This window comes from Heliangelus exortis, chromosome Z (assembly GCF_036169615.1).
Source record: "Heliangelus exortis chromosome Z, bHelExo1.hap1, whole genome shotgun sequence".
Classification (NCBI taxonomy): Eukaryota; Metazoa; Chordata; class Aves; order Apodiformes; family Trochilidae; genus Heliangelus; species Heliangelus exortis.
This window is the reverse complement of record NC_092454.1, coordinates 15,042,026-15,055,324: the sequence shown is the minus strand read 5'-3', so window position 1 is coordinate 15,055,324 and position 13,299 is coordinate 15,042,026. Positions and strand designations below refer to the sequence as shown.

At 37.8% G+C, this 13,299-nt stretch overlaps 1 protein-coding gene across 1 annotated transcript in view; it reads left to right on the top strand.

The window, feature by feature from the left end:
* OXCT1 (3-oxoacid CoA-transferase 1) overlaps positions 1 to 11,920 on the top strand; it is a 79,542-nt gene extending 67,622 nt beyond the window's left edge. Inside the window, exons 15-17 of the mRNA XM_071730406.1 lie at positions 785 to 865; positions 2,798 to 2,899; positions 8,887 to 11,920. Of these exons, the coding sequence (XP_071586507.1) occupies positions 785 to 865; positions 2,798 to 2,899; positions 8,887 to 8,922 (219 nt within the window). The 3' untranslated portion in view covers positions 8,923 to 11,920. The remainder of the gene's footprint in view (positions 1 to 784; positions 866 to 2,797; positions 2,900 to 8,886) is intronic.
* Positions 11,921 to 13,299: the final 1,379 nt, after the last annotated feature.

Sequence of the window (13,299 nt, the reverse complement as noted above, 5' to 3'; positions counted from 1 at the left end):
CACTCAAACCTTACCTACTCAGCTTCATGTAAGAAATTGTGTCTTCTCATTAAATAATGGTTTTCTTAGGTGTTAAAATAGCTGGTGTTTGGTGCCTCAGAAAAGGATGTATATCCTATTTCCTTGAAATACATCCTCTTTTCTATACTTAGATTCTTTTCTGTATTTGTATGCTGACTTCTTCTGCATAAAACAGATAATGTAACTTCTGTTTAGCACTTGAGAATATTGCACTCATCTCTTACTCTGATTTTAGGCTTTTCTGGAGAGATGGAGGGAATGGGAATTCAATGTGAGTTAGGAAACTGCATTTACTGTTTTCAGAGCATGACAATGCACTTGAGTCCCAGGGGTTTGAAATGCCTTTGTGTATGACTGATCCTGACATAGTGTTTGTGATAAAATATAAGAAGGAGAAAAGTCATGCCTTCAATGTCTCTCCCTAATTTTTGTCCTTTATGTGAGGCCCTGTGTATCTGTCATCCTCACGCAACAGCAGGAAAGGCAAAGAAGTATGCAGAACTTCTGAACTCAGGAGCCTGCTCATGGGTACTCTGAGATTCTTGGTAGTCATCTCTCCATATCTGGGCTTTAGCTAACAGCTATCCCAAATGGCCAGAGATGTAATCTTCCATAGATTTGATACCAAAGAGTGTTCTGAGTACAGTGAATGTATTGATAACTCTGAATGGCTACAGCTATGATTTTCAAGTATGTGTTTGAATTCTGACTAAGATGCATTGTTTTTGAAAATTAATGCTTGTCTGTATATTTTTAAACACAGGGCAATGTCCATAAAATCTTGGAAGAGTGCAGTTTACCACTTACAGGGAAACAATGTGTAAACCGCATTATCACAGAGAAGGTAAAGTACTTTTCTTGCATCCTTGTCAATGCTTTTCCTCCCCTAGCTGTAAGAAGGGAGACTTAGTAAAACTGGTAAAGCTTGGTGAAAATGAAGGGCATACTCAGAATCTATTGCCAGTGAAGGGCAAAGATTCCACTGGAGTTCAGTTCCAAAGGTCTGAGGGTTGTTTTTTCCTCTTCAAGTTTTGTCCTCATTGACATCTAGTGTACTAGACTGTACTCATGGGAAACTTCAGAACGAAGATGCATGAGTAGTATGCAAAGTGTGTATCTCCTTGTTTTTCCCCAAGTATTCCTGCAAATTTGACACGTGAGATACAAATTCTCAAATACAGCTGTAATCACAGCTCATTTTTTTTCCAACAGAGCAACTAATTGTCATCTTACTTGGTGTATATTACAGACTCTTGGAGAGCAACACAGCCTATAGCTATGGCAGGACTTTAGTTCTTTTGTCCTTACTTGATCCCATTTATGAAGCAGTTTACTCTCCAGTGCAAGTACATGTGAACATCTCATATTGCGGCTGTTCAAAGTACATTAAGGGATGTTTTCAGCAGAGGATAAGAGATTTAATGTTTTTGCTATAATCCTGCACTCCTTTTATTATCAGTGTTTACATATTTAAGGGTTTAGAGTAGTTCCTCTGTGAGCTACCTGCCATACTAAATAGAAATGCATCAAAGGTCCTGATGTAAATTTGCTTTCTCCTGATGCTATATTGCTGTAATTTAAAGGCTTTTGCTCTCCACAAAGTAAGAGAAAAGAAAATGTGGAAAGTTTTCCAGTCTTCCGTGAACTGGCCACATACAAATATAGGGTACAAAAAAAAGGAGAGTGAGCAAGAACTGATGAAAAATAAGCACGCAGAAATTTGAGACTCACTACTTGTCAGACTGTGTCAGACTGCTTGTTACCAGGAGGTGATGCAAATGTACAACACTACTTTGATAGTGTTGTAAATTATCTTTCCACACTACCTTCCTAGTGTGTGTGTTCCTTATGACCAGCTTGTCTAGGACTTCAAGGAGCTAAAGGGTTTCAGTCCCATAAATCAGTCTCATGTTCTCAGAGGACAGCTGAACTTTAGTATGCCTCTGTGATGATCTTAAGACTTGGCCTTCATTTCAAGTCTTTTGCTGCTGACACTTTATTTTTTTTAAGGAAAATTACTATAGACCTTATGGTTTCCATGGCAACTAGCTTGCAACCTGTGTATCTCCCTCTGGTAGACACCATTAAAGTGCACATAGTTTTACAGGTGATTTTATTTCATGCAATTGTAAGCCTTGGAAGTGGAAAGCATGTCTTATGAAGACATTAGAATGAACACCCTTTGCTCCTTTCAGCCACTTTCTCCCAGATTTGCTGTTCCAAATACAAGAAATCTTGTCCCCTGAAAATACTGAAGTTTGTACTGGGTCTGCAATAGCTGTGGGAGAAGCTTATAATCTATGCCTCTCTGCTAGCCTTAAATCAAAACAGAAGAATCACAGAATCACAGAATGGTAAGGGGTTGGAAGGGGCCTCTGAGGATCATCCACTCCATCTGGAATGAGGGATGTACTGTTGTTTTCTGTTTTATAATATCTTGCTGAGCATTGTCTTGCGGCAAGAATACCTCAGCCCTTTAGTTTGGAACTCCCACTGTTCACTACATTGGAGCAGGATGCATGGTCCTTGTTTTATGCAGTGAACAACAGTCGCACATTTTTCCCAGGAAACTAAAACATCTCGTATTTTAGATTCAGGTATAAATAAATGTAGCACAAAACTTCATAAAAGTGAAACCAATTGATAATGGTATCTTTTGTTACTGAGAGAACGTCACCTTCTTCAGCACACAATTTTGTATAATATTACTACTTGCATCCTTATTTTCTGCTTTGATAATAAAAAATATAAATTCCTTGATGTTTGAACCTGACAGGCTGTGTTTGATGTGGATAAGAAGAAGGGATTGACCCTTGTGGAAATATGGGAAGGACTGACAGTGGATGATATTAAGAAAAGCACTGGCTGTGACTTCACCGTAAGTAATTTTTAAAACAAATATAGTAAGTCCAGTGTCCACAGATATTCATCACAAATATTCATGAAGACTTTACAGACACAATAATTTTCCTCTTTGCAGTAAGATTACTTGTGGAACTTACAGTGGAAATGAGATAATTATGGCTAGCCTAGTATGGTGGTATTGGAAGCATTAGAAGCTAAGAAAAACAGGATACGGAGAGAAAGAAATGTGCTAAGAGTGAAGGACAATTTTGAACAGGAACTTTTATTATGCTTTGAAGAGAGTGTTTGAGATTGATGATGTTTGAGAGATGAATTAATATTTGTTTTTCCACTGTATAAATTAGTTTTCTTAACTCTCTGCTGCTAAGCTTTTGTGCTATCTTTGGGTAAGATTGTGAATCTTCTCAGGCACATATACACTCTATGTTACTAGTGCCAATGAGTTAAATGCTCTACTGTTGATTTCTTTTTCTCTCCCATTGCCTTGTACAAATGAAACTTAGGCTCTGCATTAGTCCAGAAAGCCACTGCCTTTTGACCTTCACATTAATTCTTGAGTCTCAGTTACTGCTGACACAAAACTGACTTATTAATGGAAATCTGTAGCACATTAGAGTGGAACTGATTGCATCTGTGTGGTTGATAACATACCATTTTGTTCTGGCCTCCTTCATGCACATTATAAATTTTTTTTCTGAGTTATCAGGTCTTTTGGGGTGAGCCAGCCCTCCTTTCATGAGGACAGGAAGTATGACAGCATACAAATTCTTCTGTAAAGCTAGCTGGGCAATGTTTTTAATGAAGTATAATACTCTTACTCTTTTCAGAGTTTCATGGCATGGCACGTAATTGAAAGACTGCAAACCATTTTGGATATCCTTATGGATAATAAGGCTTTGAGCATACTATTGGCAGCAAGTAAAACTATCTGAGCAATGAGCCTGTGGAATTTCATTAATTTCCTGTGTCCATAAGAAAGCATTTCTGGCAACCAATATGACAGTGTATATTCTGCTTACAGAGGTTTAAGTAGTTTAAATAAAGACCTATTCGCTTTTGAAAAATGCATTTGTTAACAGCTAAAATGCATTTGTTAACAGCTATCATCCAAAATTAAAACCTAAAAGTGACTGTGAAGGTTTGTATCTCTTGCAGTCAATTTGTATCGTTCTTGCATATTTAATTTGGGAATTAACTTCATGATGAATTTAAAGGTTCTATGCTTAATAAGCATTTAAATGAACTGAAGCTACAGGAGAGAACTTCTGTTGTTGGAGGACACCAGTCCTTAGGTATTCCAAACCTTCTTGTTTGGCAGGAGTTGTTTTCTTTTAGGTTCAGCTGGCCAATATATATGTATTTAGTTGAACATGTGTTACCTAAAGTCAAGTCCAGAAGACTTTGCTCAAGGCAATGAAAGCAGAAGTAAACAAAGAATTCAGAGAAAGGAGTGATAAGCTTAAAATTATGGACACAGACAGTATGATAGGGCAAGACTATTAGGATCAAAGAAAAAATAACCACTACCCACTGTCCTGTAGTGCTTTCCTGTAAATGTTACAGAAGGAGTGGTATAAATTTTGAGACTTTAGTGTAGCCTGAAATTGGCAATTGCTAAGAGTTATTGCAAGAATACACTGTTTAAAAATCTAGGTCTCTGTGATCTATCCCACTACCATGAAGGGATGCACAGTTTACTAGTTCACCTGAGAACAAACTCTGGAACAGGCTGCTTTGTCTGGCTGCTGTGGTCATGCGTGAAACCATGCTCCACTGAAATAGCTCTGGCCATGAGAAATGTACATGCTGCTTGTTTTTTCCTCTGCTGAATAATGTTTTCAGGTCACAGTGACCCAGTCCTCTCATTGAAATCTTTATTTTTGGATTTCAAAGCTTTCACTCACATCTGTGATGGCAAGAATAGGTCACTGTTGTTTAATAGGGGACCCCTGATCACCTTTTTTTTTTTTTTTTTTTTTTTTGGTACATGGCAACCGCTCCTTTACTTAGATTTGGAGTTCAGAAAATAGATTTGAGAATCGTGATAGGCATTTTTTCAGAAAGCAGCCTCCTCAAGACTGCCTCAAGCTTCCTTGCAAGAGTATCGGTTGTGCTTGTGATTATTTCTGTTCACTGAGGCATCTTGCTCTTGTTTATATTGGTGACAGGAACTTTGGAGATACTGCATTGCTGCAGTAAAAGCATTTTTGCTAGTTTGATACAGAACTAATGGGTGGGAAATGAGGATTTGACCCTTTCCTAGCAGCTTTTTTCAGTGGATATAGTGAATGATCTAAACTAAATGAAACAGCTCTCTAGGCTGATTACAAGGCAGATTTTAAAGACTGTATATACCTTATATATAGCTATCTTTCCTCATGGAGATTACTCCATTTTTGGAGAGAACATTGTAGCCCATATAGCTTTCTTTGAGACACACTTGGCTATACAGTCCCATTTTCACAGCCTTGTGAAAAGCCTTACTTTCTTGGAAAAACATCTCCTGAAGTACATTTGCAACGCCGAAGTATCAAAGAAAACATGATTTAGAGACAGCAGTCTTGATTGTAGATGGTCATCATATAAAAAATAAGCAATTTGACCTTGATTTTACTGTTCTGTGAAGACAAAATGCTGACTTATCTTGCATGCTAAAAACACATTTGCTGTAACCTAGCATATGGATCACCTTGGCAGGTAATCTGTTTGGGTTTGTACGGGTTTCTGTTTGGGTTTGTACTGGTTTGTACTATTGATGAGACCATGAGAGAACGGACTAAGAACCATACTTTTGCAGATACCAGGATAAATCTGTCTAGATAAAAATACCAAATCCCACCTCTGCTTCCCCTCTTTTTTGTATTTTGCTTGATGCAACAGCTCAGTTTTACAGAATTATCTCATTTTAGGAAGAGCATCTGCCAAGGAAACATTAGGTACCTGAATAGTATTTCACTAGTGTATGTTTAAAAAGAAATTGTCTGTCCTAACTTGAAGCCATTGAGTGCAAAGTGACAGATGATATGGTTTTAGTTTCTGGAATCAAATTTTCATTTGAGGAAAAAGTTTGTTGCAGGATTGAGTCAATTTTGAAATGAATATTTTGGTTTTTTCCTGGTCAGTCACCCCCCACTGCGAAACTTACATTAGGAACAGATTTTTGTACAAAACCTGATATTGGAATTGTGTTGGTATTTTCATTTTTTCTGCAATTTCAAAGAGTTATAATAGGGAGTAAGCAATTTAAAATATTTTAACAAACACACTTACAGGGGTCATATTTGTTGAGGAGCTATTTCACATTTTTGAGCAGTAACTTGCCTTTGCATACCTGGTAAATTCATTAGAAGTTATGGGGACTCAGCATCTTTCAGAATGAAAGAAAGGCCTTGCAAGAACTGCTTGCTATAACAAAACATTATGAAATAATCAGAGGGCTGTTTGTGTATATGAAGAGGGTAATTTGAGTCTGGAAATCAGGGAATCAACAAGTTTGAATTGCAGGGAGCCTCTTGAGGCTGTATGTCCTCTCACCAGTTCAGAGCTGCTAGAGTTTGCCCAGGCAAACTCCTTCCACTACACATACTGTGTGTGAATGTGTTGCTTAGAAGGTTCTGTTGGAAAGTAGCAACCTTCCAGATGCTATTTAGTGCAAAACAGTCTTCATTAAGCACATTCAGCTTTTACGAAGTTGACTGGCTACTGGGATTTAAAGCAGTGGACTCGGGGCTTTCTGCATTTTAGACTTGATTACTCCTTGCTTTCCAAACACAAACCATCCCTTTTCTTAGCATTTTTCTGCTTATTTAATAACATTTTATTCAGAGTGAACAGTTGTATTTGGTTTGAGAGGTGCTGGGCTCTTGCCACCTATATTATCTTCAGCAGGCACTGGGACACTGCAGCACTCATGGGGATTGGACTCTTTCTAAAGCAGGTAGTGGTACACTCAAATGATAGCTGTTAGCATCAGATATGCAGACATTACATTACATGTAATATGCTTGTACAAATGTAAAACAACTGAGGTTGCAATGGCACCAAAATTTGCAACAGCATAAAACCAATTATCTCCTCCAGTAGTTGCCTTTTGTCATTATTTGCAGAATATAGATTTTAATGGTGCTAGCTTCATCCTCTTTTTTTTTTTCCTTTACTTCAGTGGAAACATCCCTGAGTGAAACAGAAATATGCCCAGAGTAAGTGAGGGACATAGGCACTTCAAGTAAGAAATATTGAAACATTTCTGGAATTAGTCCAGGAATGCTGCTGCTCTCAAGGAGTTTCTTCAGGCTCCCTGCATTTGTACCTATTACATCTATTTATTATACTAGTTCACACACAACTTTTGAAAAATCAGTGAACAGTTTCCATCCACTGAAAACATTTCATTAGCATTTGATACAGTAAACACATTCTTCATGAACTAAGCTTTCCTTGGTGGCTACTGTCATAAGTTTATAAATTATGATACCTAGTGGCTGGGGGAAGGATAATGTAGAAATCGAACTAGTACAGGAAATACAGCCCTCTACCTCTAAAAGAAATGCTTTAATGCTTGGAAAGGTCCTTATATATCATTGTTTCATGAGCTAGCTTCAGTACTTCTAAGTGAAAAAGATGGGATAAGGAGGCAGAAGGAATGCTGTATGTGATGTTTCACTGGGACACATTAATCAGCTAGGAGACAGATTATCTGTGTAACTGTTTTTCATCCTGAACAAGTAAGATCACATGAATTAGTTTTGATCTTCATCCTAGGGTGCCTATTTAAATAGGCTGGGATCAAGAGATATTTAAAGATGTCTACTGTGGGGGGCTTTTCCTCAGAGTATCTTTATAGACCTGCAGGCAGGGCTCAATCAAATGTTAACCACTGATACACTTTAGAGTCTTCTCTGTATTCTTCCCATTTACACCTCTTTCCTCATCTGGTGAGCTCTTTAGGCTTACTTTGCTTTATTTCCTTTCTGGATATCTTATGATATCACTAACAGATTTTTACAAGTATATGGAATTAAAACAATAGAATGCATAAGTGTATCCTCATGAAAAAAACGAATGTAAATAGAAGAAGGCCATTTTTTTTAAAAAAGTAAAATTAGAATTATTGAATTATTTATTCATCAAACAAATAATGAACCCAAATGTATATCTGTACTGTAGGTACAGTATGTGTATAATATATTTACACATTTGATTTTATATGCTAATACACGTGTTCCAAAACTCAGTTTACTACTTCTGCACAGACCCAGCATTGACAGTGTCCTGGCTTCTGGTGGGTGGGGAGGAAAAGCAGAATGAACTTGATTATTGAGTAAAGAAGCAAAATCATCACTTTAGGTTTTCTTGGCATGCTTGTCTTAATACTGAAGTAGCGATTCAGTCAGGTCATGAGTATAATCTGTTGTTGCCTGTAAATTATTCAGGATGTTGATGCATTAATGCAAGTGTATTAGAAGGTGATGGCTGAAGCTGCTGCCCATCTGCAGCAATCTTTTCTGTGTGGCAAACACAACTTCACTGTACACAAACTATGACCATTCAAGGGCCAGTGCATTAACTAAGATACAGACTATTTCTGAGTTGCCTTCCCATACCATTCTGTAAGCTGCTTAATTGAAGAGCTGCTTCACCTGAGTTCAGCTATCCTTTCTGCTAGCACTAGGAGCCATCTGAAAAGACCATGCAATTTGAAGGGGACAGTACAGGTTCAGCTGTCCAGATTTTATCTGTTTGCATTCTTCAATCAGTACTCCAACTCAAAATAAATGAAATTTAGAGACTCATTGCTAGCAACACACATATCTTGTATTTCTGCATCAGAAATTTAGATGTGGGAAATTTTATGAAGTTTATGAAATACTGCAGATATATCAATTTAAATAAATACAGTGTCTCTGGTCTTCAGTAATGGACAGAGGTGGAAGGGAATGGTGGGTTGTATTGCTATATCTGTATGCTAACTGTTTGTGATTTTTCCCTCCTTTTCACTAGGTTTCACCAAAACTAATACCAATGAGGCAGATTTAAATGTGAAATACAGTCTGGGCTTAACTTGCCAGAAGACTTGTTTCCAGATGGGAGCTCAGTGAAGAGAAATGGATGCCTGTTTTGCTATTTTACTTCTTCTTTTTTCTTAAGGGCTTTGTAAGTAGTTTCCAGATAGTTAAACTCAGGCTGTGACTATTAGCCTAAATTGTATTTTCCTTTCATAACATTACCAATTTTAATGGAAGGGTGAGTTTATTCCCTAAATACTAAAATGTTAATGAAGATTGTAAAAAAATTGCCTTGTAGACTCTGCCAAATAGTGCATTTTTTACACAGCTTCAGGAAATGACCATGCAAAACTTACGATTGTCTCTGCTTTTCCTGATGTCATTAAACTTACAATTCAGTCCATTGCTATGGAACTACAGCACTTACTGTGTCCATTCTCCTGTAACAGTGTGTGAGGGGTTTTGATGTGGTCTATAGCACATATATGCAGCTGTAGATAATCATCAAGAATATGGACTTCTCTTTTCCTGAACCTTTCAATGAGTCTGACAAAACTGTTTATACCAGTGGAAATAACTGGGTCCTTAGGTCTGAATGTATCTATTTCCACATTATGTGTCTGTTGGCATTTAGATGCCTACACCTTCCAAAGTCCAACTCTGACCCCTTCTATTTAAATCATACAAACCAGAATGAGCCTCATACGAAGGAGGAAGATCAAAAAGTGTCTGTTCTCACACAGACAGCTGGTAGCTACGCAATTGTTTCACATGAACCACTCTTGCTCTTCAGATAAAATCCTTCTCCCAAGCCCCCATTGAAAGGCAAATGAAGATTGTTTCTGGAGTGAGGTCTGTCCTTTCAGTGTTTCATAGAGAAACAGCAGAAGACAATGTGGTGGGCACTGAGAATATTCTTCTGAAGAGAGTACAGTTGGTTAATAGTAAAAAGCAGTAAATTTGCACCACTTGCCAATCAAGGCACCAGCAAAAAATAAAGTTTGGAACCCAGTAGTGATAACTAGAATGAATGCCTAAGAGACAATCAAAATGAAGCTTTTCTTTCATAATGGTTCGGCTATTGTTAAAGGTCTTCCTTTCCTTGTTGCTAATGACAAAATTACTGTTATTTTTGCAAATAGGTAATATGACAGCATTGGGTCTCACATCCCAAATCAGCACAGTATGTCTTTATAATACAGAACATGAATTGACTGGAAATGTTCTCCCCAAGTAGATGTTATGTAATTATGTCAAGATATGTTATATTAAGACCTGAAACTACATGGATCAAAGTGCTCCAGAGTATCTTAATCCAGGATTAGCCCAAGTTAATTTTTACCCACCTTTAGTTTTCACCAGTTTTCTTTGTTTAGGTGTACTCTCTCTGTTATTTACTCATTCCAAATAAGTAACTTGCTTAAAGTTTGGCCATTTCTATTGCTCTGCTTATGGAGGTTTTGCAGATTACAGGTCTCTGTATAACAAAAGTTCACTCAGTATGAAACAGTTTTGTTTGCAGAAACACAGAGGCCTCTTCCCCAATCCATAAAGACACTTCAGTGACAATTCTGACCCTTGTGCTGTACACAGCAAAGGGTGCCTATCTTTGCCTTAAGGGACAAGGATAGGTGAAGAGCTACTCTGAGGGAGTGGTGTGATCCCTGAAGGTGTCTTGTTCATTGGCACTCAGGGCTCTCTTAGAGAATACCCAGAATGGATACTGTTTTTAGGGGAGGAGTATAAAAATATTATACGTGGGAAGAGTGTTACTGTTAACTTATCCAGGGAAAAAAAGGGTATATTTAAATACATGGGGAAGTCTTAAGCCCATAAATGAAATGTTCATCTATTGCAATTACTGATACTATTAGTTGTAGGACTGATTAGTTAATTACAGCAAACATTTCTAACACACATAGAGTATCAGGAGAAGTATCTGAGGACAGCATTAGGCATATCCTGCTTCTGTGATAGGGTTATGCTTTGCTGGTATACGCACAGAAGCCATAATTGTCATTAATATATGGCTATAAAGAGACTAATGACCTGATAATGTCTGGGAGTTCCACACCTTTGTCTTCTGAAAGCAAAGAATTAGGAGCCAATAACTTCTAGGTTTCAGCTTTTCCAGTTCTCCAATTATGGCCTTGAAAACACCTGGGCTCTTTGCCATGTCTCCTGTTGCTAGAAAGGAGATGGCTTTCTTCCTACCTCACAGGGATGTTGTGAGGAATAACCAGATAAGGTCTGCACAACAGTTATTTTTTCTCTTCAACTTGGGGATAGCACTTGATCAACAGTGAGAGGGTACTTGAAGACTGTCACACATGCTGGATGTTTGAGTTTTGTGTCTTCTCTTATTTGTATCAGTGTTAATGCAAGACAGTGAAAGTCAATATACTCCGAAAACTGGGGGAGAAAGGAAAACAGGCTCTCTCTGAATACAACAATGGTGCAAATACCTGTATTTCACACTTAATTTTTTTTTTTTTAATCTTGAGGACAATATACTGGGGATAGAATATTGGTATTGTTATGAAAATGTAATGTGTCCACACATTGCAACAATCTCTTATTCCACTTTTTTAAATGATTTGTAAAGTGATTGTAGTAGAAGTAGAAACTGAAGCACTCCTAAGTATTTCCCTTTCTGTGGATGCAAGCATGGTTTATAGTTGTGATGATCAGTATTCCAGGGGTGAGAGCTTCTTATTCCTTTTTGGTGGCTGAGGGTATGCATGAAGTTTTATTGGAATATCATCACTGAGGTCATCCCCTGGTTGGCAGTACTTCACAATACATAAACAGTTGACACTCTTTGTCCTGAAGACAACGATGATTCTACTATATTATCATATTTGGACTTACTTCACTTTATTGACTTTTTTCCCAAAAAAAGCAAATTAGAAAAATGAAGCATTATAGAAAACACAGTTGTACTGTAAGCCCTGCAAACTAAACTGCAAAGTGCTTCTATGTATTTGCAAAGCAATTAATGAAATAAAGATTACAAATCTCGTGTTCCATCTATTGTTACCATTTTTCATGGTGTTCTGTTCTGCCAACACACTAAAAGATTAGCTCGTGTTCACACCAGCATGTCACACCTGCCACTTCTTGGCTGAAGACTGCGGGATTTGATGAACAGAAATAATGCACCTCAAAACTTAGCTAACAGCTGGATTCTCCATATTCTGCCTTCTCACTGTTGTCTCTACTGGGTCATTTTCAAACATAATTATCACATCCATTTTTGTAATTACCTGATTTTCAGTCCAGTGGAATAATGAGCTACATATGTAGTCCTTAGAGAAGTGGTTTTTTAGCCTTTCGATTAAAACTGATGTAGATGACACATGGAGCTAAATTCCATTAACCACCTGGTGAATGATAAATTAGATTATTGCAATGTGATGAAAATACTTGTCTGTGGATAGTGGGGTCATACTTCTGTATAAGTCATAAGGTCATGAGTACATATGTCATCATTCTGTCTTCATAAGTGTCATTAGAGAGCAGGTTGACAAATGAGAAGAAAAATGCTTAGAGTCTGAAAAAAGTCCTTGATGATTCACTCTGAAATGAAGCTCTTCAGTAATTAATATGTGTGGTTAAAATCCAATAGTCTGCTACCCTTGTAAAGGAGGGTACAAGGTAACTGCCAAAACCACAGAGATAACACACGAGTCTTGAAGCTCTAAAATCCACTCATACAAATTCAGAAGTTAAAGTTTTCCACTGACAAGAGGAGAAGATTGGTTAGAGCTGTATCCAAGCAGTTTTGTGGTATCTGGTTATGTCTTCTCTTGCCTATTTTACAATATCCCATTGTGTCTTTGAGGCGTTGCAGTGTTCTGAGCCCCTCTTCTGCCTGTGTCTATCCACTGCTATAGATCAGGGGTCTTAGTTCTGAATATGGATACACTGCAGAAATATGGCAGTTTTTAGTGGAACAACTTCAGGGGGCATCTTGAGAGGGTGAAAAATTTTCCTTTCTGAATGTATTTATGTAACAGATTTTGAAACTCCAGCAAAGGTGAAATTAGCTATTCTGTCTGTGTTGTGAAAGCTTGTAGTGCCTGTTTCACATATTTATTTCGAAGAGCCTGGAAGAAATCCTTGCCTTCAAGGCCAGTGGGTTCTCCATCTACTTCCCAAGGTACTTAGATTTTATTTATTGTTTTGTGGCAAGCAGGTTGAGGGAGGTTATTCTTCTCCTCTGCTCTGGCCTGGTGAGGCTCCACTTGAAATATGTGTCCAGTTCTGGGCTCTCCTGTACATGAAAGACAAGGAATTACTGGACAGAGTCAAGCACAGAGCCACTAATGATCAGGTGATTGAAGCATCCACCCTATGAGGAAAGGCTGAGAGATTTGGGTATACTCAGCCTAGAGAGCCTTCATCA